A 22,598-nucleotide genomic window follows, 5' to 3' on the forward strand; every position below is an offset into this window, starting at 1 on the left:
ATGGTTTTAAAAATTCAAACGATCATATACCCATCCTTGAAGCGTAGAGGATGCGACTACGAGCATTTGCATATTTTTTTCATATTTTTCGCACATGTAAATTAATTATTATAATTTTTTTAATGTGTTTGGTATTTTTAAATTACTTGATATTTTTATTTTTAATGTGTTTTAAGATTTTTAATCTCAATCTTTGCCTATAATATACTATAAAAATAAATTAATAAATAAAACTTAAATTTTAAAATTTATATAGAATAATAATTAATAAATAATATATACATATTCATTATATCTAATGTATTTTATAGTAAGTTTTTTTTAGTAGTTTAAAAAATTAAAATCATCAAAATAACTTTTTTCTTATCATGTCGAAACAGGTTACCGCATGTTACTATCGTGTAAACATGTTAAGAACCCGTTATTAACAGGTTATTATCGTGTGACCCGATAATGACTCGATTAGTTATCGTGTTAACCCGAAACCCGTTATTTTCGTGTCGTTTACATGTCGTGTTAACGGATCGTGTAAGAAATTGTCAGGTCTACTATGAAGTGTCAATAATAGCTTTCTATATCAAAAGCAAACTAGTAAGAACATTACAAGAAAATTGCACGTCACAAAATATGGATTTCTAGTTACATGGGAATTGAATCAATGGCACATTTAACAACAACATAAATAAATAAATAGTATACAATGTTTCACATATAAAAAAGAAAACTTTAACGAAAAGTTTCCGGTACTATTCACTTTAACGAAAAACCATATTTTTACACTAAAAAATCAATTTTGGTACTATTCACTTTACCTTTTATTTTGTCCTTAACGTTAAAATTCAATTCAAACATTCTTCGTTAGTTTTCCTTAAAAAAAAAAAAAAAAAAAAAACTAAAATCAGTTACAAATTTGAATCATTTTCGAGTCTTATTACAAAAATGTCTCAAAAGAATAGGCAGTTTCAAAGTTCCATGTTTGTTTGCCACCAATGCCCAAACCTAGCTAGCAAGCTTTTGTCTTCGAGGCTTTTTTTTCTTCTTTCTCCTCCTTTTCAGGATCACCATTTCTATCCTCCTCACCTTTACCTTCCTTGTTCTCCTTGTCTCGACTCTTTTTCTACTCTGTTTCATCTTTTCCATCCTTGTGTTTCTCCTCCTCATTTTCGTCCTTCTCAACGTTGCCTTTCTCCTTTTTAGAGCCGTCATGTTTTTCTAGCGTTGTCGTCTCTCTCATATTAAACACAACAAATGCTGAAAACCGAAAAATTCCTTCGATCAAAACCGAAAATGTGGTGAATTTTGAAGACGATTGAGAGGAGGGGGAGCAAGCCTTAACGTTTATCCTACAACTCTGGCCCTCTCATACATTGTAATAATTTCAAAGAAACAAAACCACCAAGCCTAATTACCAATGGCTAGCAAGCAATCATTTCGATGGAAAACAGTATCGCCCGCTCAAATACTTAAAGAGAGAATAAAAATAGACCAGTAATTTTAACACTCGTCTTTCATAATATGCACGAGCATTTTCACATGCAGAACAAATTTTAAAATACAAGCGGCTAAAAAAAAAAAAAAAAAAAAACATATTGTCGTAAAATTGGAGAAAGCATATCCACGAAGAATTAATCAATTTTTCTCAATGACACAAAGTACTGAGTAATATAAAAAAGTGAACGGCTGAGATTGAAATTACATGTTAGAAAGCAATTTAATTGAAGTGTTCCAGAACATCATCCCAGTCCACCACTCATTTTTCTTCCCCACCCCAACATTGCCGCTCTCTTATATCGATCAATTTTTTTATCAGTCAGTCAATCAATTCAACCAAATAATGACAACTTTGCAGCTTTTGAACTTTTCCCTCCAATTCTCCCTTCTTTCCCTTCTTTTTTTTTTTTTTTGGTCAAATCCCTTTTTTCCCTCCTTAAAAGACCACTTTTCAACTTTGCACAGTTGCTTTGCCTTGTAATTTGTCACACCCTCTAAAATGTGGCACCTAAAAAAAATGCTCTCACATATATGATATGTCTAGTAATTTTCTTCCTTCCACCCTCTACATTAGCCGGTCCGACAAGCTCGGAAGCCGTCGGAAGAAGTTCAGGCTCGCCGGAGGCATCGGCTCGCGGAACATGGGGTGGCGCAGGTAGTAAAATCCCAAGGCCACAGCAACCATTTTTGGTGGCACCGCGTACAAAACCACAGTGATTGCTAGGCACACACCGATGAACAATTTTGTGGCTCTAGGGTCCCTCCAACTCACCAATGCTTGGGCCCTCTCTCCTTGGGTTGCAAAATCGCCCAAAACGGTTTGGACCCGGGCCGCCAGCATTCGCAACCGGTCGTACCTGACCCGGATGATATCGGGCGGTCTTGAGCTTGGGATGGTGTCAAATTCCTCATCGAGCTCATCTGGGTCGACCGAATCCGCTTGCGAAAGCCGGATATCCATACCAGCTGGTGACTTGGGCCTGAATCGGTAATACCAAACTCCGATCAAGAAAACGTATAAAAACCCGGTTGGGACAATCAGATCCGGGTACCAAACAAGAACCAAATACAACACGTGGACCAAAACCGTCGTAACCGGGTTTCTCCATCTCCGGATATTATCCAACCATTTCGCTAACCCGACCACCCACGCAAGAACCGCCACGATCCGAAACCAATTGGCCTTGCTCTTCCTCATGCTCCACGCATGCGAATCCGCATCCAACATGTACCGAACCACCTCCTGCCCCAACGGCGGCTCGGACCTCGCCAGCCACGCAGCCACCATGCGAGTTGCGGCGCCACGTAGCGCCTCTTGTTGGGCGACCCCGAGCGGGCGGAGGTAGTGCATTCTGGGAAGCAACGGCTGGCCGTACACCGCGCACGTCTCGGGCAGCAACGACGGGCAGGCGAACCGGACGGCCAGCTCAATCTCGCCCATTTTCTTCAACCCGGTTCTCAGCAGCACCAGCAACGGGTACGAATTCGTATACACCTTGTTGCTCTCCATCGTAGATATACGTATTCGTACTTTTCCTATACTGTAGTCTGGCCGGTCCTCCCCCGCGGCAGCAAACATACGCCAGTTGTCGAACACTCCGATGGTGAGGACAGTGCAAGGGTCATAAACCTGCCACGTGTACTGCTCGTTCCACCTCGGGTCAAAGCTGTCCATGACGGTTCGGGTCCGGACCCACTTTTTCCCGTACTTGGCCACACAGTAAGCATCCGTGGAGCCTTTCCCGCCGGATTTCGCCTTCATCGGAAGCAAGCCGCGCGCGCCGAGAATCCCCAGCTCCAAAATGCCGACAGCCGGCTTCCAAAGCTGCTTAGCCGTCGGCCTGAAGTCGCTGCACACGTGCGCCGCTTCGTCCAGCACGTGATACCCACCCTCCAGGCAAAGGCGCAGATGGATTCTCCCGCAGTAGGACCCATCTCCGCCGCTCACACAGTGGGGCGCAGCTCCGCCGCCCCCGCATTCCAGTGGGAGCCACTTGGACGCCACGTAGCGATCGTCGATTCGTTGTTCGATCGAGCTCACCGGAATTTGGACGTGGCCGAGGAGCGCGGCGTCCTTGTTTGTGCGGTCCTCCACGAGTAGAATCAGCGAGTCCTCAAGCGGCTCGCCGGCGACGAAGATGAGGTCCTCGTTCCAGTGAAACGACGCGCAGTGGTTGTTCATGGAGCCGCGCCGGGTTCGCGCCGATTGGGATCCGAGCTGAGCTTTGACGCGAATCTCTGGAGTCGTCAATGGAGGCAAATTTGACGGTATGTGAAGATCCTGAACTTCCATAACCGTCGTCCTCAGATACCAGAGCTTCGGTGATTGGTAAACTTTGGAGCGCGTGTGAGCCACGAATGGAGCGTCGGAGCTCCACGCATCCTGGAACGCGTCATCTGCTTGGGTCCCGAACCAAACCGATAGCTGGATATCGCCGGAGACTCGACCGGGGTGCTGATCTCCGGCGCTACTGTCTAGACGCCACCACTGCGGAGCCAGAGGACTATCGGGCGGGTCACGAACCGGCACCTCACTCATGTCAAAGCAAATGCCGCCTAAGAACTGCTCGGACGGCGAGTCGTGAACGGAGATCTGCAACTCGGAACCCGCTGATTCAGGCCGGTTGTGTGCGAGCGCGAACACCTGGTTCCACTCGGGCGAGTCGGTCGGCTCACACGGCCTGTGAACCGCCACCTTCGACCTCACGACGTGGGCCGACGTACGGACCTTGACGTATGGATTCTCGTTGGGAGCGAGTCCTCGAGCCTTGACGATTCTGATGAACAAGTACTGCATCGGCTCCACGAGACCGCAGGGGTGAATCCTCTCCGCCGCACCCTTCGCCCCGAACTTTCCAGAAATCACTTTCGGAGCGTAGTCTCCATTTGGCCTTCGTTGGATTCTCACTCTTTCACCTGTCAAACAGACTCTGTTCATCTCCATTTTCCTCACCTCTGGTTGAAATTGAACCTCCTCATGCTGATGATGCTGGTGATTCGACATCTCCTGAACCAGCGGTTCAGAATGCACATAAACCATCGGCGGCGGCGACTCCTCGATCACCACAACCGGCGGCGAGTACGAGCCTTCGTGGTGGATTGTGCTCTCAACCGGCATTCCATGGGCTCCAGACACCCTTCCCTCCTCGACCACCACAACCCCCGGAGGCTGAGATCTAGGCTTCTCCTGCGGAGGGTCATCTAGAGGCGGCGGCGGAGGCGATTCCTCAACCATCTCGTCGTAGTAATAAATCCTCAGCCCAATCTCGCCTCTAATCCAGCTGAACACGCTCTTCTTCTCCAGCTGGAAATACACCAGTCCCTCATCTCCACGCTTCGAAAACTGGGTGCCGTACAGCTTTACCCTCCCGAGGAAGTGGTTTTTACGGGCGCTGCCACTGGAAGTCCCAAAACGCTTGTCGTTGAGCACCTCGATCTCGAGCTCTTCGTATTCCATGTGGTCAGGGTCGGAGACGATGAACTCGAGAGGCTCGTTCCAGACAGGGTTGAGCGACTTGAACTTGGTGGAGGTCCGCTTCCGCTGGCCGTCGAAGTCGGCGACGACGTAGGGGCTGGAGCTGCCCTGGCCATCCTTGGGGAGCAGGTCACGTGCGTCGACGACTTCGACGATTAGCTTCCTGACGACACTCGGCGGCTGCGGCGGTTCCGATGGTGGTTGCTGTTGTGGCGGTGGTTGTTGGGGTTGGTGTGGGGGTTGTTGGGATGGTTGTGGCGGTGGATGGTTTTGGACGACTTGAAACGACACCGTCATGTTCTCATCCTGGATGTTGTCAGTTTTGGTGTTGAAAAAACGATAGGGAATTTGGAGGTTTCGGGACAGAAAAGTTGGTTAATTGCGCGTTGATAGCGGGAGAGAGAAATGGGATGCGGTGCGTGTGACTGATGGGTTTTTCAGGTTCTGCTTTTGAGCTGTGCCTGCGCTTTTTTGAATTTTTGCAACTCGCACGCTTCTTTCTCTACTTAACATACTATTTTCTCTTTGTATTTAATATTTATTTATTTTTCACACCATAAATTAGAATGTGAGAAAAAAAATTTGAAACTCCGCAAAATAGCGACAACATATATTGAGTGACGTTGAGCACGTATGGTCTTTAAGCTTCCACGTTGAACAACCTACTCTCATAGACTCGTACCATGAAGAAGTCATTATAAGGATTTCTAGCGAATTTTTGAGCTAAACGTGTAAACAACACAAATTAGGTGACGTAGAGTACAGGCAGCCTTTGGGTTTCACACATAGGCCAATTTGCTCTAATATTAGGAAGAAAGTTGAAGTTCTATCATAAAACCGATTGCTAATATAAAAAATAACTCAACAACTTATATAACATTACTAGATTTTTTTTTTTTTTTTTTACCGACGTGAAATTTTTTCACTTTTACGAAAGGTAAATGATAATGGAGAGAAGGGAATGTTTTTTTGGTTGGGTTGGAGTGGGGGCGAGAGATTAGATTCCATTCTCACCCGCGAAGGTTTTCAATTCACTTTTGGAATTGCTTCTTTATTGGGTTCGTTATCTATAATTCACACATCCCTCCCTCCCTATCTTTTTATTTTTGTTTATATTTTTTTATTTTTATAATCTATTTATTTAAGAAATTGTTATTAGTATTTCAAAAATCTCATTCTACACTCTAAACTTTCTATATTAAGAAAGAAAAATACAATTGTGAGGAGTGTAGAATAAGATTTTTGGAGTGACAATAATACTTCTTTTTATTTAGGGGTATGCTATCCACACACCCATTTTTACTTCTCACACACATCTTGATAATTTCTGTCCGTTGATATTCTTCCATTCATCTAATCCGACGATCGAAAATTAAGAAGGTATGTGAGAAGTAAAATATGGTGTGTGGATATTACATCCTTTTATTTAATGTATGCTTTTATTTAAGACCAGCCTTGCATGCCAATCAAAAATATATTCCCTCCAAACGAATTTGGGGATCATCACAATTTTAATAAAGTAAACATAAGAACGACGTGAATCCATTAATATAAGAAAACTAATGAAAAAGGCTTGAAAATTTTGAGTTTTAATGATAAGGACAAAATAAAGGGTAAAGTGAATAGTACCAGGATTAACTTTTTAGTGTAAAAATGTGGTTTTTCGTTAAAGTGAACATTACCGGGTGCTTTTCGTTAAAGTTCCCATTAATATATGATATTTTTGGTGCAAGAGTAAACGACAGTAACGTAGATTAACAACGTTGCATGACAGTGTCATGCGTCGGATTGAAAATTACTTGAGCCTATCGACACGGTTGGATGTATAAAATATCGATGATATCAGAAATATCGGTAGTCTAAAAACACGAAAATTTCGATGGAAATATTGGGATATTATCGATATCGATAAAAATTGAATAAAAACCACGGAAATTGTAAGAAAAACTTGGAAATTTTTATTGAAACTTTGCAGGATGTTTATTTAATCAATTATCTATTAGTTTATAACAAAAAATTGGAAGAAAATGCATTGCATGATAGATATAACTGATTTAAGTTGATTATATAACGAGCTGACAAACATTGTGAGTGTAGAAAATATGTAGTAATTAATGAAAGAAGTTTAAACACACCATAATCATTTATATATAATGAATTAGTACAATATTTTACACTTTATACATTGCATGGTAAGATACATGAGTGACTTAGCAATGTCTAAAATATCGATGATATCAGAAATATCGGTAGTCCAAAAACACGGAAATTTCGATGGACATATCGGAATATTATGGATATTTTAGACCATTAGGACCAATGTGGTCCTAGCCTCCTAGAACCACTTAGAGTACGGAAAATATGCATGTGCAGAGCTTCCGAGTTTCGAGTACTTTCCGAATGTTTGGCATGTTTATTACAATATTTGCTAGGCATATGTCAAAATCTGTTGATATATGCGCATTATGATTTGGTTAACGACAACAAGCTTATCAAATGTTTGACGAAATGCCTTAGTTAATAAACTTTTTTTTTTACACGTTTAGCGCCTTGTCTCTGCCTAAAAAACCTGTACTTTAACACCATGACCCTTCAAAATTCAAATCCTAAATCCGATATCGGGTGGGTGGGTGGTCTCATGAACATTGGTGATATGGTACCTCACATAGGATATATGCCAAGTAGTACTGTTGTTGTAGTAGTGTGGAGAAGGCACATGATTCGAAAACTAAAATGGGCCTATCCTTTTAGTGAAAAGCAAGAACATTTTGAAATAAAGTCGGGTCACAAAGCATCGCCTTTATAGTACATCTTTATGTATTATTCTCCTTACTAAATATGAACACGACGTTCCATTGTCAAAAACTAATTCATATTCCAAACGGACCATACCATGTTACCATATATCTATACGTGGTATGGCCAAGTGTGTTAAGGAAGCACCTGGACTCACCACTAGGCCTGGCAAAAGAGTCATGTTTGTCATGCTTGTGTCATTTGTTTTAGCACTTATTATCTTAACGGGTTGTGTTATGTTAAACCCGTTATTTTAACGAGTTTTATAAGGTAACTAAGTAACGAGCTAATTCGTTAACGGGTTGTGTCGTTTTATGTCGGGTTATCAAGTCATGCAAGAAATTGTTGTGCCTAATGACTAAATTTGAAAAACGATATCTTATCGAGTTCTTAACGAGTAACCCCATAACAACTTGACATGTTAAAGGGTTTTTAACGAGTTACCTGATAACGACCTGACTTGTTAACAAGTTGACCTGAAACTTGTTATTTTCGTACCGTTTCTTGTCAAGTCAACGGATTGTATAAGAAATTGTCACGCCTACTCATCACTACCGTTTTTATATATACAAGCTCAATAAAAAGTGACTACTTGAGGGTACATAAAACATACAATAAAAGAGTGATAAATTTGTACTCATATGTAATTTATTGTTTGTGTTTAAAATCTTTTCAATTTTACTTTTGATTAAAAAATTTTAACTAGTTAAGCCGAAGGAGTTGGTCTAGTGAAAAGCGTGTAAAGTATAAAATTTTCAACCCGAATTCGAACTCCCGCTAATGCATTTCTCGGGATCACTGGCTCTAAATTGACGTACCTTTAAACTTGGAGACCAAAACTATGCTAGCATCTCACGTGGTATAGAAATTGTATGATGAAGGAAATTACGCGGCTTGCAATGTGTGCTGGGTCCGGTGGGATACTTACTAATTATATATTTGTGCGTATGTCACTATAGTAAATAAAGATTTTAATATGCTCGAAACAAGAACACACACATCATATATTATTATATCAATAGATGAACACTAACAAATAAAACTTTTTAATTTATATAATAACATATGACATACAACTTAGCGATTGGCCAAAATGGAAAATGTCTTTAAACTCCTAGATATCTTTAGGGCTTCAGGTGGATAAATACGAGTGAGTGGATCTTTTGGGCGCGCATCCCAAAGAAGCTTCTCAATCCCGCATCACGGTGATGTGGTCGTCTTTGTGACTTTTTGAATTGGTGGGTTTGCTTGCTTAAAGAATCCGATCCTGCCTGCCTGCCTACTTACATCATAAAGTCGTTTTTGAATCGATGCCCTTCTGTTTTTAGCATGCTTTTTTGCCTCTCTCTCTCTCTCTTTTCACTTCTCATCTTTCATCTATGCAACTGTGGTTTACACAGGGATGGTTCGGTATGGGATACCATACCGAAACTAGTATTCCGAATCTCAAATCGAAATTTTTCAGGACGGAAATTTAAAGACCAATTCAAAATCAAATTTTCGGGAATCTCGAAATATTTTCGAAATTTCGGGACAAATCGGGAATTACAAATTGAAATATGAAATTATGAATTGTTTTTCAAATATATAATTCAAGAAAACATTCATGAACTAGGAATGTCATTTCATTCACACTACCATTTAATCTAAAATTGGCATGCCTGACTGTTTTTATCAGAGTCAAAATTCAAATTAATTAAACTTTTTTTGCAATCTATTGAGAGACAAAAGAATCAAGCATTCTGAAATTATCAGCCATGGCAGTAGCAATAATAAAATCCAAATGAATATCAAACAGAACATGAAAAATATGCAAGGTGTAGGGCATTCAGGTTGCGGAGCATGAATTAGAAACTATTAGCATCAATTATAAAAGAATAATATATATAATATATATGTATATATATAATAATTAATATTATATATTTTCGGTTCGGTATGGGATTCCCAAAATATCGAGAAGCCAATCCTAAATTCCGCACCGAAATTTCGGTTTGGGAAATTTTTGGTTTGGGATCGGGATTTTTTCGGTTCGGTTCGGGATTTTCGGGAATTTTTTCCACCCCTAGGTTAACATGCCCAATCTCACATTTTGGGCCTATCGTACTGTGTTTGTGAAACTATATCCACATCCACAAACAGCCCAGCCCAAGTCTCACCCAAATAGATATTACCGCCCAGTGACAATGTTGGACGACAAAAATAGAATTAGCAACACCATATGATAGTGTGATCGTCACACTCAAAAGTATTTAAGAACACAAGCATTGGTCGCTGCGCCTTATTCAACCACTGTTATTAAACGACTAATGTCAAAGCTTTAGGGTTTCGGAAGGAGTACGGTCGCAAGGCTGAAGCTGAAACAACAAAATCAGACGAGATTAAACCATTCTTCCGTAGAAATATAGTTGGCGATATATCTTATTCATCGAAATTCTTATTCTGAACGTTTATATCGACAACCATACGACGTGAGGTAACGTAATTAATAGTTAACACATGGCTTAATTAGCCTTAATCTCCAGCTGATTGGAACTTACGATAAACCAGCATCACCAATGAAAATGCAACCACAACAGTCATAACTATCCCTTTGTTTTTGTTCAACATCTCCATTGCAGTCATTATAATATTCCCTCCTTCCTCCTCCCGTTTCCTTATTTTTGCAGAAAAGAATATGTGCCCATTTTCTCCTAGTAAGTTTCTTATATCTCCATACTTTATGCCATCAACTTTGTTTGAGCCATGCTCTCCTTCATTTTTGGGTTCCACCTTTGGTACGGTGACATACAGAATCTCATTGACAAATTTTACGGTGTACTTACTGGCATCTGAGTTTGGTGGAAGGGTAAAATTCTCCACAAAATGCTCGGATGTTGTTTCGTTCACTTCCCTCGATCCCATGATTGATATTTCGCCAGCTGAATTCATGTAACAGATAGGCTCCTTTTTAAAACCAAAGACACAGTTACATACTTAAGCACCATAAATTTATGTCAACAAATATAGCTAATTTCTTCGATATAATTATGTGATTGTAACACCACGTGACCTGCGTTAGTCATGTCTGTTTTATATGAGTCAAATATTAGAGCACGCACACATGCATTATGCTTATCTTAAAGAAATGAGACGATAAACATTAAGAGAACAATTAGATGCTGTAATATTGCAGTACCTGGGATATCAATGAGAAGGCAATGGTTGTTGGAGTCCTCTGTCCATTTTGAGGAAGGAACAATCGTTTTGCACCTGTTTTCGCGTGGGAATCCTCTGGTTTTAACATGGAGTTCTCTGACGCTTGATCCATCAACGATCAACTAATACAAACTGGACCTTATAGAAACAATTTAATTAAGAGCTTGCTTTTGCGTCTTAATTAAAATGATCAGCGTAATGCTGTGTATATAAATAACAAATTAGATCAAACGATTATATAGAGGAAGGATGCCAATTAGCTAGCTGAAGAAGTCATGATTTTATCAGAACCTAGGCTTTCCTTGTGGGAAATGAAGATGGAGGCAGGCATGCATTCGATCTTGGTTATTCCAAACTTAATTTTTCTGCCTGGATGATGCATGATGACATGATGATGCCTGCTGTCGATTGGACTGCACGTCAAGCTTCGGGTGGTGTCTTGTTGGGGTTTCAACATCCCTTGCTTTCATTGCGTCCAAACTCCAGACTACGTACACCTCTCTCTTTCTGTCTTTGCGGCAGTGGTCTATAATTTTAACATTAGAAATGACCTAAGAATTTTTAGATCTTGCTACACATATCTGATTTGGAAAAATAGATTTTGATTTTCATTATACAAAAGTTAATCATACATGCAGGCTTCAGACATGCCCTAGGCACTCGTAGTTAACTTGGTTACGTGTTTTACTTGAATGAAAAAAAATAATTAAGCATAACTTTCTCTTTCTTTCTTCCCCAAATATATATTTTAAGTTAATTCCTATCATATTCTGGTTTTCAATAAAATAATTTTGTACCATCAATTTTTTGATGTGGAGCATTTTACATTCTTCAACAATTTATAGCTACCTCATTCTCTCAAATTATTTCTACCACATTTGTTAATATCATTATAGACAATATATATATACATGGTAAGGCCAGTTGGGTTTGCTGTGTTTAAAAAAAAAAAAAAAAACTGATTATGTTGTGCTTTAAGAATAATTAGCAGTAAAATTAACTTGTTCAACGTTTGATAACCTGTATTTTTAAAAGTGGTGTGGGTATGGAAAAAAAAAGTATAAAAGTGTTCGTTAAATCTGATAATTAACAAAATGTGATCAACAAAATTAATGTAGTACGTATATATATATATATATATATATATATATATATATATCTACCTCGCTCTATAGAGTTGCATGATACTTTAGACAACATTTGTGGAGGTTTTATCCGATCTACAATTTTTTTTCTTTTTTGGATGTTGACCATTAGTAACTCTCTCGAGGAGCTTTAGTTATTCTCCCTTCTAATTTATTGTATAAAATTAGAAGGTAAAGAAAAAAAACAGAAAATAACTAAAGCTAATCCAAATAGCATAAAAAATTAGAAGGGAAATAAGAATTTCAACCGTTGAAAGGAGAGAGGGGCTCCCCTCTCTTCCCTCCCCACTTCTCATTCGCATTTCTTTGCTTCATTTAGTTAATCTAGTTCTGCACAACCATCTCCCACTATAATTCTGAAATACACAAAGAAACTAATTAACCATGGAAACTCGCCCTACCCTGCCCTGAAAATTAAATCCATTACTTCAAACCCTAGCAGTCTGGTAGGTCTGGTTTCATACCCGTTAATATAGAAAAATAAATAAAATTTTCTTTTGAGAAAAAATTTGAACAAAAGATAAGGGAAGTAAGGAAATTAAAGTGAAACTGAGAGGAGAGATGGCAATGGAAGTTGATTAAAAGCTAAATGTGTTTATTTTGTGTATTTTTATTTTTCCAATAATAACAATTCCGGCAACAGTGACGGCCAACATTGCGGATTTCGGCGAGCACTAACAGCCCGGCCAACCCAATCTCACCCAAATGGATATTACCATCCAACAACAAAGTCGGGCAAAAGAAATAAGATTCACAACACCATGTGACAGTGTGATCATCACGCTCAAAATATTTTAGGACAAAACGCAAATGAGATTAAACCTTCAATCATAGAAATATAGCTGAGGACTAACTTATTATTCATTGAAATCTTTATTCTGTACATTTATATCAACAACCATACGATGTGATGTAACTTAATTAACAGTTAACACACAGCTTAATTAGCCTTAATCAGCTCATTCTCCAGCTGATTGGAACTTACGAGAAACTAGCATCCCTAATGAAAATGCAACCACAGCAGTCAAAACTATCCCTTTGTTTTTGTTCAACATCTCCATTGCAGTCTTTATAATATTCCCTCCTTCCTCCTCCCATTTCCTTATATCTTCTGCAGAAAAGAATATGTGCCCATTTCCTCCTCCTAATAATTTTCTTATCTCTCCATACTTTATGCCATCAACTTTGTTTGAGCCTTGCTCTCCTTCATTTTTGCGTCTTAAGCCTTCCACATTTTCATTCTTCCCTATTTGAGGAGGTTCCGTGACAGCAGCAGCGCTGCCTTGGACATTTTCATACTTTATTTCAGGTTCTTTCCTTTTTTCTTCGACCGCTGTTGCCACCTTTGGTACGGTGACATAGAGAATCTCACCGTCAAATTTTCCGGTGATCTTATCAACATCTGAGTTTGGTGGAAGGGTAAACTTCTGCTTAAAATACTCGGTTTTCTTTTCGTTCACTTGCCTTTCTCCGCTGATTGTTATGTGGCCAGCTGAGATATTCACCTCAAGCCTGACCTCCTCCTTTTTAAAATCTAAGACACGGTTATATAGTTAAGCACCATAAATTCATGTCAACACACATAGCTAATTTCTATAGGATATAATTATATGCCTATTTTATAGGAGTCGAATATTAGAGCATGCACACATGCATTATGCTTTTCTTAAAGAAATGAAACAATAAAACATTAAGAGAACAATTAGATGCTGTAATATTGCAGTACCTGGAAGATCAACGAGAAGGTAATGGCCATTGCAGTCTTCTGTCCAGTCTGAGGAAGGAACAATCTTTTCGAGCATGGGTGTGGGTGTCGATGGCAGTAATCTCTCTCCCATAGCTCTCATTGATCCTCTGATATCTGCCATCAATGATCAACTAATACAAACTGAACTTTATACCAACAACTTAATTAAGAGCTTGCTTTGCGTCTTAATTAAAATGATCAGTGTAATGCTTTGTATATAGATATGGAAATGGCTCAAGGATTATATAGGGGAAGGATACCAATTAGCTAGCTGAAGAAGTCAGAAAAAATAACAGGTTTTCCTTGTGGGAAATGAAGATGGAGGCAGGCATTCGATCTTGGATATTCCAAACTTAATATTTCTGCATGGATGATGCATGATGGGTGCTGTGGGCTGGAATGCATTTCAAGTTTCGGTTGGTGGCTTATTGGGGTTTCAACATGTGGAAAAAGGACAGCATTCCTTGCTTTCATTGCGTCCAAACTCCAGACTACGTACACCTCTCTCTTTCTGTCTTTGCGGCGGTGGTCTATAATTTTAATATTAGAAGTGACCTAAGAATTTTTTAGATCTTTATACACATATATCTGATTCGGAAAGATAGATTTTGATTTCCATTAAACCGAAGTTAATGATACCGGCAGGCTTCAGACATGGCCCTAGATTCGTAGTTAAGGACTCATTTGAAAATGTTTTTAAAATAGATTAAAACGTTTTTGGTAAAAATATATTTAGGATCAACCTTAATTAATAAAAATGTAAGTGAATTCTTGAAAAACACTTAAAAGTGCTTCTTACAAGAAGCGCGTAACTAGTTCTTCTTATAGAAAGCACTTCACGCGCTTTTGGAACCAAAAAATATTTTTTCTAAAAGTGATTTCAATTATTTTAAAAACACTTACAATAATGTGTTTTACATGGACATTCAAGTTTGAGGATTAGATGTATCACTTGAATAAAAAATAATAATTAAGCATACCTTTCTCTTTCTTTCTTCCCCAAATGCATATATTAAGTTAATTCCTATCATATTCGGGTTTTCAATAAAACATATATTCTATCAAATTTTTATATTTTACATTCTTCAACAATAGCTACCTCATTCTAGTGTTCAATCAAATTAGTTCTACCACATTTGTTCATATCGTTATGGACTTATAGTATACAAGTTAATCTGATAAAAAAAAAGGTCGTGCCCAGTGCACAAGGCTCTCGCTTTACGCAGGGTCTGGGAAAGGTGAATGTTGGCTAGCCTTACCCCCATTTATGAAGAGGGGGCTCCCAAGTTTCGAACCCGAGACCTACCACTCATGGACGAAGGCACTTGCCATCGCACCAAGTGCGACCTCTATAGAAGTTAATCTGATAATTAAAAGAAATATGATCGACAATGTAATCAGTTAGTGTAATACGTATGCTTTTACCTAGTTCTATAAAGTTGCATGATACTTTAGACAACACTTTATACCATTTTCTTTTTTAGATGTTGACTATTAGTAACACTCTCGAGGAGTGGTCAAGAGAGATTGTATAAAATTAGAAGGGAAAGAAAGGGAAGAGAACATAACTAAAGCTCATCCAATAAGCATAAGAAATTGGAAGGTAAATAAGAATTTCGACCGTTGAAAGGGGAGAGGGGCTCCCCTCTCTTCCCTCCCCACGTCTCATTCCCATTTCTTTGCTCCATTTAGTTTATCTAGTTCTGCATAACCATCTCCACTATAATTCTGAAATACACAAAAAAACTAATTAGCCATGGAAATTTGCCCTACCCTGCCCTGAAAATTAAATCCATTACTTCAAACCCTAGCAGTCTGGTAGGTCTGGTTTCACACCCATAATTTAGGAAAATTAATAAATTTTGGTGAAAATTAAGGTGAAAATTTGGGAGGAGAGATGGCAATGGAAGCTGCTTACAAGCTGTTTGTGTTTATTTTATGTATTTTTATTGTTGCAATAACAATTCCGGCAACGGTGACGGCCAACATTGCGGTTTTCGACGAGCACTGGCAAGGTCGAGCTAAAGAGGCGAAGCAGGCCGCCAACAAAGCCTACAATAAAAATCCTGCAGAAGTCACTGGAAGTTTCAATAAGGAAGTCCACAAGTAGGTCCCTTGTCGCACAAGAAACAAGCCTTTTTTAAACCAAAGTCAATGTTGTTTCATCATGTACTACGATTTGCAAAGCGTCCTTATTTTTTGGTTTCGAAATGTTTGTTTACAAGCTTTTGTTTAATGGAAGCAGCACCTTCGATAGCATGAACAATACGCGAAGGAACTTAAAAGAGAAGTACAAGGGTCCATGCGTGGCTACAAACCCTATTGATCGTTGCTGGAGATGTGATCCAAACTGGGAAACAAATCGCAAGAAGCTGGCTGATTGCGCCAAAGGATTTGGGCACAAGACGACAGGAGGCAAGGCTGGAGAGATATATGTGGTGACAGATAACTCCGACAATGACCTGGTGAACCCGAAACCAGGGACACTACGCCACGCTGTGATTCAAACTGGGCCACTCTGGATCATATTCGCTCACGACATGAAGATAAAGCTAAGCGAAGAGCTTATGGTGACGAGTGACAAGACGATTGATGCACGAGGTGCTAATGTGCACATTCAAGACGGTGGCCAAATTACATTACAGTTTGTGAAGAATGTGATCATCCATAACCTCCACATTCACGATAACAAGGCAGGAAATGGTGGCATGATTAGGGACTCGGTGAATCACTATGGACAACGCACACGTAGTGATGGTGATGGTATATCAATGTATGGAGCCTCAAACGTTTGGATAGACCATGTCTCTGCGTCAAATTGCGAGGATGGACTCATTGATGCCATCCAGGGGTCTACAGCCATCACCATATCCAATTGTCACTTCACCAATCATAATGATGTAAAAATCCATCTATTACATTCAAATCGAGACCAATCCTTTGTGAAAAAAATGCATTTTATGGACTAATTTGTGTCGTTTTGATTCATGATGCAGGTGATGTTATTTGGTTCAAGTGATAGCAACTCTCAGGATGAAGTGATGCAGATAACTATTGCTTTCAACCATTTCGGTCAGGGGTTAACTCAGCGTATGCCAAGGTGCCGGTGGGGGTTTTTCCACGTTGTAAACAACGACTACACACATTGGCTTATGTACGCTATTGGTGGCAGCCAACATCCTACCATAATTAGCCAGGGCAACCGCTTCATTGCTCCGTTAAATGAAGCAAGTAAAGAGGTAAAACAGTAGTTGTAGTACTTGTTCTTAAAAAATTACTCACAAGAACTAATTTTCGATGCGGTTCTTGTTGTTATCTAGGTGACTAAGAGGGAATATGCAGCAGAGAACGTGTGGAAATCGTGGAATTGGAGATCGGAGAACGATCTTATGGTGAATGGAGCATTCTTTGTTGAATCTGGTAGCCCAATCAGGAATCTCCCAGAGGCGGATATGATCCAGGCAAAGCCTGGGACATTCGTGGCGAAACTCACACGCTTTGCAGGTCCTCTTAAATGCATTAAAGGGAAGCCATGCTAGAGTATATGTTGAACAAACATAACAAATATGTATATAAATACATGAATCTCAAACTGAACCCTGTTGAAAACAGAGGTTTTTGTAGCAGTAGACAGTGAAGAGTAATAAGAAAACACTGTCCTCTTATTAAGTTCGATCGAGGTTGGGGGTAGAAGGGAAAAATATGTGATAGAATTTGGGAAAAATTAACTTGCGGTGTATACACAGAAATGTACATTATGCAATAGATAAATTTTTGATTGCAGTTAATTTAATCTGTTCTTTCCAGTCAAGATACAATGATATATTCTGCAATTTTACCTTCTCATTTGCGGTGAAATCCTATTTCCGATCAGTTGACAGTATTGAATTTGAATTTTCTTATTACTTTTGTATCCATAATTTATAGTGCGAAAAGAAGACCCGACTCCAAAGGTTATTCGACTTTCAACTTTATGTTTACAAATCAAGTCTGTTTTACGCTCGTCATTGGGGAAATCATCCAAAGAAGCAATCAACGAAAAATTAAATTGTCATCAAAGAATCCTGACTAGGAACTTCGGAACTGCACTGACCTTTTTCGGTAGATAGTCCTTGCGGTATATATATCAGCTTTTAATCTCCAGAGGCACTTCAAGTTTAAGCAACTTGGTGAACTGCATCATTGATCAAAACATGTAAAAGTTTATTGAAGCATCTACTCTCATGCTCAATGCTTGTTTATACACATTAATGCAAATTTGAAAGTAAACACACCTGAGAAATCTTGAGTTCGAGTTCATCCCATTCTAACGATGCATTACTTCCTTCCACAACCCCAGTTCCAGCATAGATCATCGCGCCGAGACCCTAGAATCCAGAAGGGTCAGTGCTACGAGTTTGGCGTGCTAATGAAGACATGCCTATGTAAAAGAGTATAAGCAAAATAATACACTTGGTTTACCTTTTCCACTAATGCGGACCTAATGCCAACCGCAAACTCACTCTCTCCTCCTCCAAACCAACCAACCGGCCCAGCATACATCCCTCGGTCGAATACTTCTGTGTGAATATAAAGAAATCTCAGTCTTCAGGAAAATTTTCTATTTGGGCCAAAACAGCTAGATGAATTGAGGGTATAGAGGCAAAAGGATTATAGGCGTACAGAAAACAAAAACAAATAGTAGTAAGATGGACCTGTTTCCGCAATTAAAAGCCGTGCCTCCTCTGTTGGAAATCCACAAACTGCTGGACTTGGGTGAAGAGAAGACAATATGTCAAACTGAAAGATCGACATAGATAGCTCGTAAAACTTCAATTCGACAAGGACTATGGGGCGGAAATTGAACATATCCTTCAGAAATAAAGCTAGTGGATTGCAGAATACAAGTAAAACAATGCAATGTAGTTACCTCATCATCTTCACTTCTTAACCTGCCAGCCAATTTAGCATATAAATGTTGGACTCGAGGGAATTTACGGATTGCTTTCTTTGGTTCAACTTGGACACTGTCACATACATTCTGCAAAACAGGAAAGTATGTACCGCGATTTTTACTTTCAGTTTACAGATTTCAGTATTTGCACCGATTTATTCCCCATTAAATGAAATCAACAACGAAATTTCAGAAATAAAAGTACCCAATAGTAAACTTGCCTCTAGTTTTCGTTGTATGCTTTCTCGTACAATGGTAAACTCAAGGTGGTCCTTTGGACTGCAAAGAGAATGTTATTGGCTGTTAACTAGTTGAAACTTATTAAAATTATGGATGTAAGAGAAATTCTCATGGATTCCATGCTCGTTTGACGCTGAGTTTGGATACTTGCAAGACTTCCAAGTAGTGGAATTAAGTATAACATCACGAAAATGAATAAGAAAGGTCGAGTTAAACCTGGAAAGTAACTCGAGTTCTATTTCAAGATCTTCAGGCATCGATTCACCTCTGGCTCGGGTTCCAGCCAGAGCCTCGCTAGTAATGCCTAGCCATTTTCTGTGAAACAGTTGCTCTGGCTATTCACAAGGATCATCAAAATCAAAACTCAAACAAATTTCAAGACGATCATAGAGGATAAAATAAGTTGTAGCGTGTAATTTTTACTTTTCGAGACAATTACCGTGTTTCCAATAAACGCTGGTGCATTTGGCGGCTGAAGACAAAACTGATAAGCATTTTCACCTTCAACCTGAAGAAGTTTAGCTCAGATGTAGCAATCATAACTTTTGATTACTTTACGGAGAAAATTCACCGGTTAATAGCTTGAAGAAGAAAAAAAATACCTGTAAGCACGCTAGCCAGGCTATGGGATCAATATCAGTAGCTGTTATTACTCTGCTGCTACGCGCGAGTACCACCTGAATTTCCAACACAAGATGATTCGTTAATGAGGGAGGGAGAGAGAAAGATGAAGCAAAGGGGCATCTCAATACTGAAAACAAGCTTGACACACCGAAAAGCTCTATTAACAGCATTGAGACGCACCTTTGCTTATTTTCTGCTGTTACGTGCGTGTACTATCTGCTGCTAGTACCTTAATAAGTGCTGAGTTGCTTCTTATTTTCTGCAAAGCTCTATTAACAGCAAGATCCCAATACGTCTTGCACGGGATGTTATTATTCCTTAACATTAGTGTCGAAGGAACTTGTCTTCGAAGCTTTAAAACAATGGAAGATATCTGCATATTCACAAGAATTCATATACAAATAAAACATGAATATCTTCGATAAATACTACGCGAAGCAGATTTAACTCAGTCAGATTATCCGAACCTGATGCATCGTAGCTTTAAGTGCATCAATTGCATGTCCTAAATTCCACGAAAGCGCATTGTCCCACGCAATGGTTGTTGCTAGCATTGAACCTTCTTCAAGCTCATCAAACTCAACCTGTCATTGAGTATCTAGCAGCAGATGGCATAAATACTTACGAGAATTCAAACACGATTTATGGATTGAAACAACTGCACGAAAGCAAACAATTGTTCTACCTGAGGAATCATAAAATAAAAGTAACCAAATGCCTCCCATTCAGATGATATGTTGGCTCTTGCATCGAAACGGATTGCCCCATAAGCACGAATAAGTGGACATTCTGTAGAGAGGAACCTTCAGTCAAGAGATGAGAAAATTAGACTTGAGTTTATATATTGGATTTTGAAAATCATTCCCCTTCATAGGGGGGTCGCGCGATTAATTGTAAGTGGGGCGGGATCCATATCAGCAACGATTTCAACAATATATAAATACATATCAACTATTGATATGTTGTTTATATTGTTGATATGAATATGACAATTGCTATGTTATCGATATGTTGTCCATATGGATCCCGCTCCAGCTACAGTTAGAGAAAAATATAAAGGTTATATGGAACGACACTGAACTTGTCGCAATATATTTTCTTGTTTTACCTCTTTAAGGACTTCCAATGCCTGTACGAGAAGGGATGCACATCCTGAAAGAAAACTGCAGACCCCACGCCGGCAACGCTGACCAACTTGTGTTTTGATTGATTCTGGTCATTTCCATTGGTGTGGTCAACGGATAGATCAGAAAAATGACCAGTTTGGCATCTGCTGGAGAAGAAACAGCGCGGAAGGAATTGGTCTTGGGCGTAAAGCCAGTCGATTGCTTCAATTTGCTGCTGGATTGGCACCTTAAAACACAATGCAACTTTGTATTAGCACTACCTTTGTTAAAAACTAGTACATGAGTTAAGATTAATTACTACGTGGCACTAGAACACAGTCACATGGTATAACTAGTCTACGTGCAATGCGTTGTAACATGAAAGAATATTTTAACGATAAGAGATCAAGAGATATTTTCTACATAGTTTTTGTTACTGTAATCTGTATGTCCTTTTGTTTTCCAAACCAAAGGCAATTAGTTATGTCATATGATATCATGTGCATTGTGCTAAGCAGTGCAGGATAAGGAACAGGGATGTAGCCCATGCTGTCCAATGCTACCCAACCACGTGGCACAATCCCATTGCTCTAAAATCAAAGCTTTTTTGGCCAGCTAGGCAATAACAGATAAGAGAAGAGCATTTTAAACTTACCTGGAGACGTATAATTCCGGAGGAAGAGGGAGGCGGGTTTGATTTCAGTTCCGAAATGGCTGAGCTGAGCCGGTCCAGAGCCAATGAAGGTGATGGAACCGCCGGAAACGAGCGCGTTTCAACGGTGCCTAAAGGGAGGTGAGAGTCTCCTTGGCAACCATTCATGGAAAGTGAACACAACTGAGACCTCTGTTCACACGAAGGAGAAGGATATTAGATGACATGTCATACATACGAGAGAACTTATCTACACTGGGATGCCTCCCAAGAAAACAACGGACTGCTAATGCGTCTTAACTTTCTCGCATGGCAGTACGTCGTTGACTTAGGATAACGCTACAGTGACATCCCGTATCAGGGCGCATGTATGAATCTGATGGAAAAAGAAGGAATGAAGTAGGTTTACATGGTGCGAGAAATGAATGGTTTGCCTGCTGGAGACTGTGATGCTGCATTTGGCAGCTGCTTCGGGATCCATGAAACATGGCCGAGCAGCTGCAGCTGCTTGAGCTGTGGCCATGAGAAGGGGGAGGAGAGAGAGAGCTTTGGTCTCAGCTGCCCAATAGGTGATGGAGCTCTCCTCCAGTACTTTATGGAGATGTTTGGTGGGAAATGTGACACGTGAACGCAGGTCTCTAATCTAGTCTTGGGACTAGGATAGATTTTTCAGTGTGACCGGTATACGGGATGGTACATCATATGTTATTAAATAAATGGTGGGATATGTGTGCTAAAAAGTTAATAACTTAAAAAATAAAATTTCCACAATTCTTATTAAAACACGTAGTGTACCACTTGTGTTCCCGTCACAACTAAAAATTTCTCTGGTACTAGAAAAAGTTAGTGCCTTTCGAGGATCTCTTTCGGATTCTCTCTATCAGAATCTGGAAGATCAATCAATCGTGTCCGTTTATCATACATTGTACATACATTGTACGATTAGTTTTCATTAGTTATTGTCTATATTTAATTTTAAAATAATTTGTGACCGTACAATGTAAGATGAATGAATACAATTGATTGATCTTTCAATTCTCCACAAAGAGGATCCAGCTAGGATCCTAATCTTTTCTTATATACGATATATAAAGACTGAAAATAAATACAAATATAATCAGTTTTAAAAACTATAAGCGAATTAGAAACTGCAATGTTTTGATGACCTATTTACCTAACCCACATTTGTAT

At 39.4% G+C, this 22,598-nt stretch overlaps 5 protein-coding genes across 6 annotated transcripts; 1 reads left to right on the forward strand and 4 right to left on the reverse strand.

The window, feature by feature from the left end:
- Positions 1-1,614: 1,614 nt before the first annotated feature.
- On the reverse strand, positions 1,615-5,457 carry LOC103437797 (protein QUIRKY). The gene has a single exon (XM_070824175.1). It carries the CDS (start codon positions 5,261-5,263, stop codon positions 2,057-2,059), a length of 3,207 nt encoding a protein of 1,068 aa, XP_070680276.1. The 5' UTR covers positions 5,264-5,457; the 3' UTR covers positions 1,615-2,056.
- A 4,694-nt stretch (positions 5,458-10,151) lies between these two features.
- Positions 10,152-11,194, reverse strand: LOC103409744 (uncharacterized). The gene is made up of 2 exons (XM_008348540.4): positions 10,941-11,194; positions 10,152-10,708 (listed from the first exon to the last, which is right to left on the reverse strand). Exons 1-2 carry the CDS (start codon positions 11,070-11,072, stop codon positions 10,277-10,279), a joined length of 564 nt encoding a protein of 187 aa, XP_008346762.3. The 5' UTR covers positions 11,073-11,194; the 3' UTR covers positions 10,152-10,276.
- Positions 11,195-12,936: 1,742 nt separating this feature from the next.
- LOC103409745 (inactive protein RESTRICTED TEV MOVEMENT 2-like) lies at positions 12,937-14,248 on the reverse strand. Its single transcript, XM_008348541.4, has 2 exons — positions 13,832-14,248; positions 12,937-13,639 (listed from the first exon to the last, which is right to left on the reverse strand). The coding sequence occupies exons 1-2, from the start codon at positions 13,971-13,973 to the stop codon at positions 13,065-13,067; spliced, it is 717 nt and encodes a 238-aa protein (XP_008346763.1). The 5' UTR covers positions 13,974-14,248; the 3' UTR covers positions 12,937-13,064.
- Positions 14,249-15,605: 1,357 nt separating this feature from the next.
- On the forward strand, positions 15,606-17,640 carry LOC103437798 (pectate lyase-like). Its single transcript, XM_008376300.4, has 4 exons — positions 15,606-15,958; positions 16,098-16,752; positions 16,849-17,091; positions 17,173-17,640. Exons 1-4 carry the CDS (start codon positions 15,750-15,752, stop codon positions 17,389-17,391), a joined length of 1,326 nt encoding a protein of 441 aa, XP_008374522.3. The 5' UTR covers positions 15,606-15,749; the 3' UTR covers positions 17,392-17,640.
- An 86-nt stretch (positions 17,641-17,726) lies between these two features.
- On the reverse strand, positions 17,727-22,034 carry LOC103437799 (isochorismate synthase 2, chloroplastic). 2 transcript variants are annotated; one of them, XR_003773960.2, is made up of 15 exons: positions 21,817-22,034; positions 21,411-21,599; positions 20,758-21,002; positions 20,335-20,452; positions 20,117-20,233; positions 19,879-20,022; positions 19,628-19,702; positions 19,465-19,533; positions 19,242-19,360; positions 19,007-19,064; positions 18,762-18,872; positions 18,547-18,597; positions 18,314-18,411; positions 18,127-18,219; positions 17,727-18,026 (listed from the first exon to the last, which is right to left on the reverse strand). XR_003773960.2 is itself a non-coding variant. In NM_001328951.1 (15 exon segments), coding segments are annotated over 15 exon segments (1,683 nt in total).
- Positions 22,035-22,598: the final 564 nt, after the last annotated feature.

Source organism: Malus domestica, chromosome 06 (genome assembly GCF_042453785.1).
Source record: "Malus domestica chromosome 06, GDT2T_hap1".
Lineage (NCBI taxonomy): Eukaryota > Viridiplantae > Streptophyta > Magnoliopsida > Rosales > Rosaceae > Malus > Malus domestica.

Excerpts from the sequence above, each read along its gene's own strand:
- LOC103437797 (XM_070824175.1), bottom strand. The coding sequence starts at position 5,263 with ATGACGGTGTCGTTTCAAGTCGTCCAAAACCATCCACCGCCACAACCA.
- LOC103409744 (XM_008348540.4), bottom strand. The coding sequence starts at position 11,072 with ATGGATCAAGCGTCAGAGAACTCCATGTTAAAACCAGAGGATTCCCAC. Across the intron at positions 10,709-10,940 it reads CCTTCTCATTGATATCCCAG|GAGCCTATCTGTTACATGAA; the intron begins GTACTGCAATAT and ends GGTTTTAAAAAG.
- LOC103409745 (XM_008348541.4), bottom strand. The coding sequence starts at position 13,973 with ATGGCAGATATCAGAGGATCAATGAGAGCTATGGGAGAGAGATTACTG. Across the intron at positions 13,640-13,831 it reads CCTTCTCGTTGATCTTCCAG|ATTTTAAAAAGGAGGAGGTC; the intron begins GTACTGCAATAT and ends ACCGTGTCTTAG.
- LOC103437798 (XM_008376300.4), top strand. The coding sequence starts at position 15,750 with ATGGCAATGGAAGCTGCTTACAAGCTGTTTGTGTTTATTTTATGTATT. Across the intron at positions 15,959-16,097 it reads TTCAATAAGGAAGTCCACAA|CACCTTCGATAGCATGAACA; the intron begins GTAGGTCCCTTG and ends TAATGGAAGCAG. Across the intron at positions 17,092-17,172 it reads TAAATGAAGCAAGTAAAGAG|GTGACTAAGAGGGAATATGC; the intron begins GTAAAACAGTAG and ends GTTGTTATCTAG.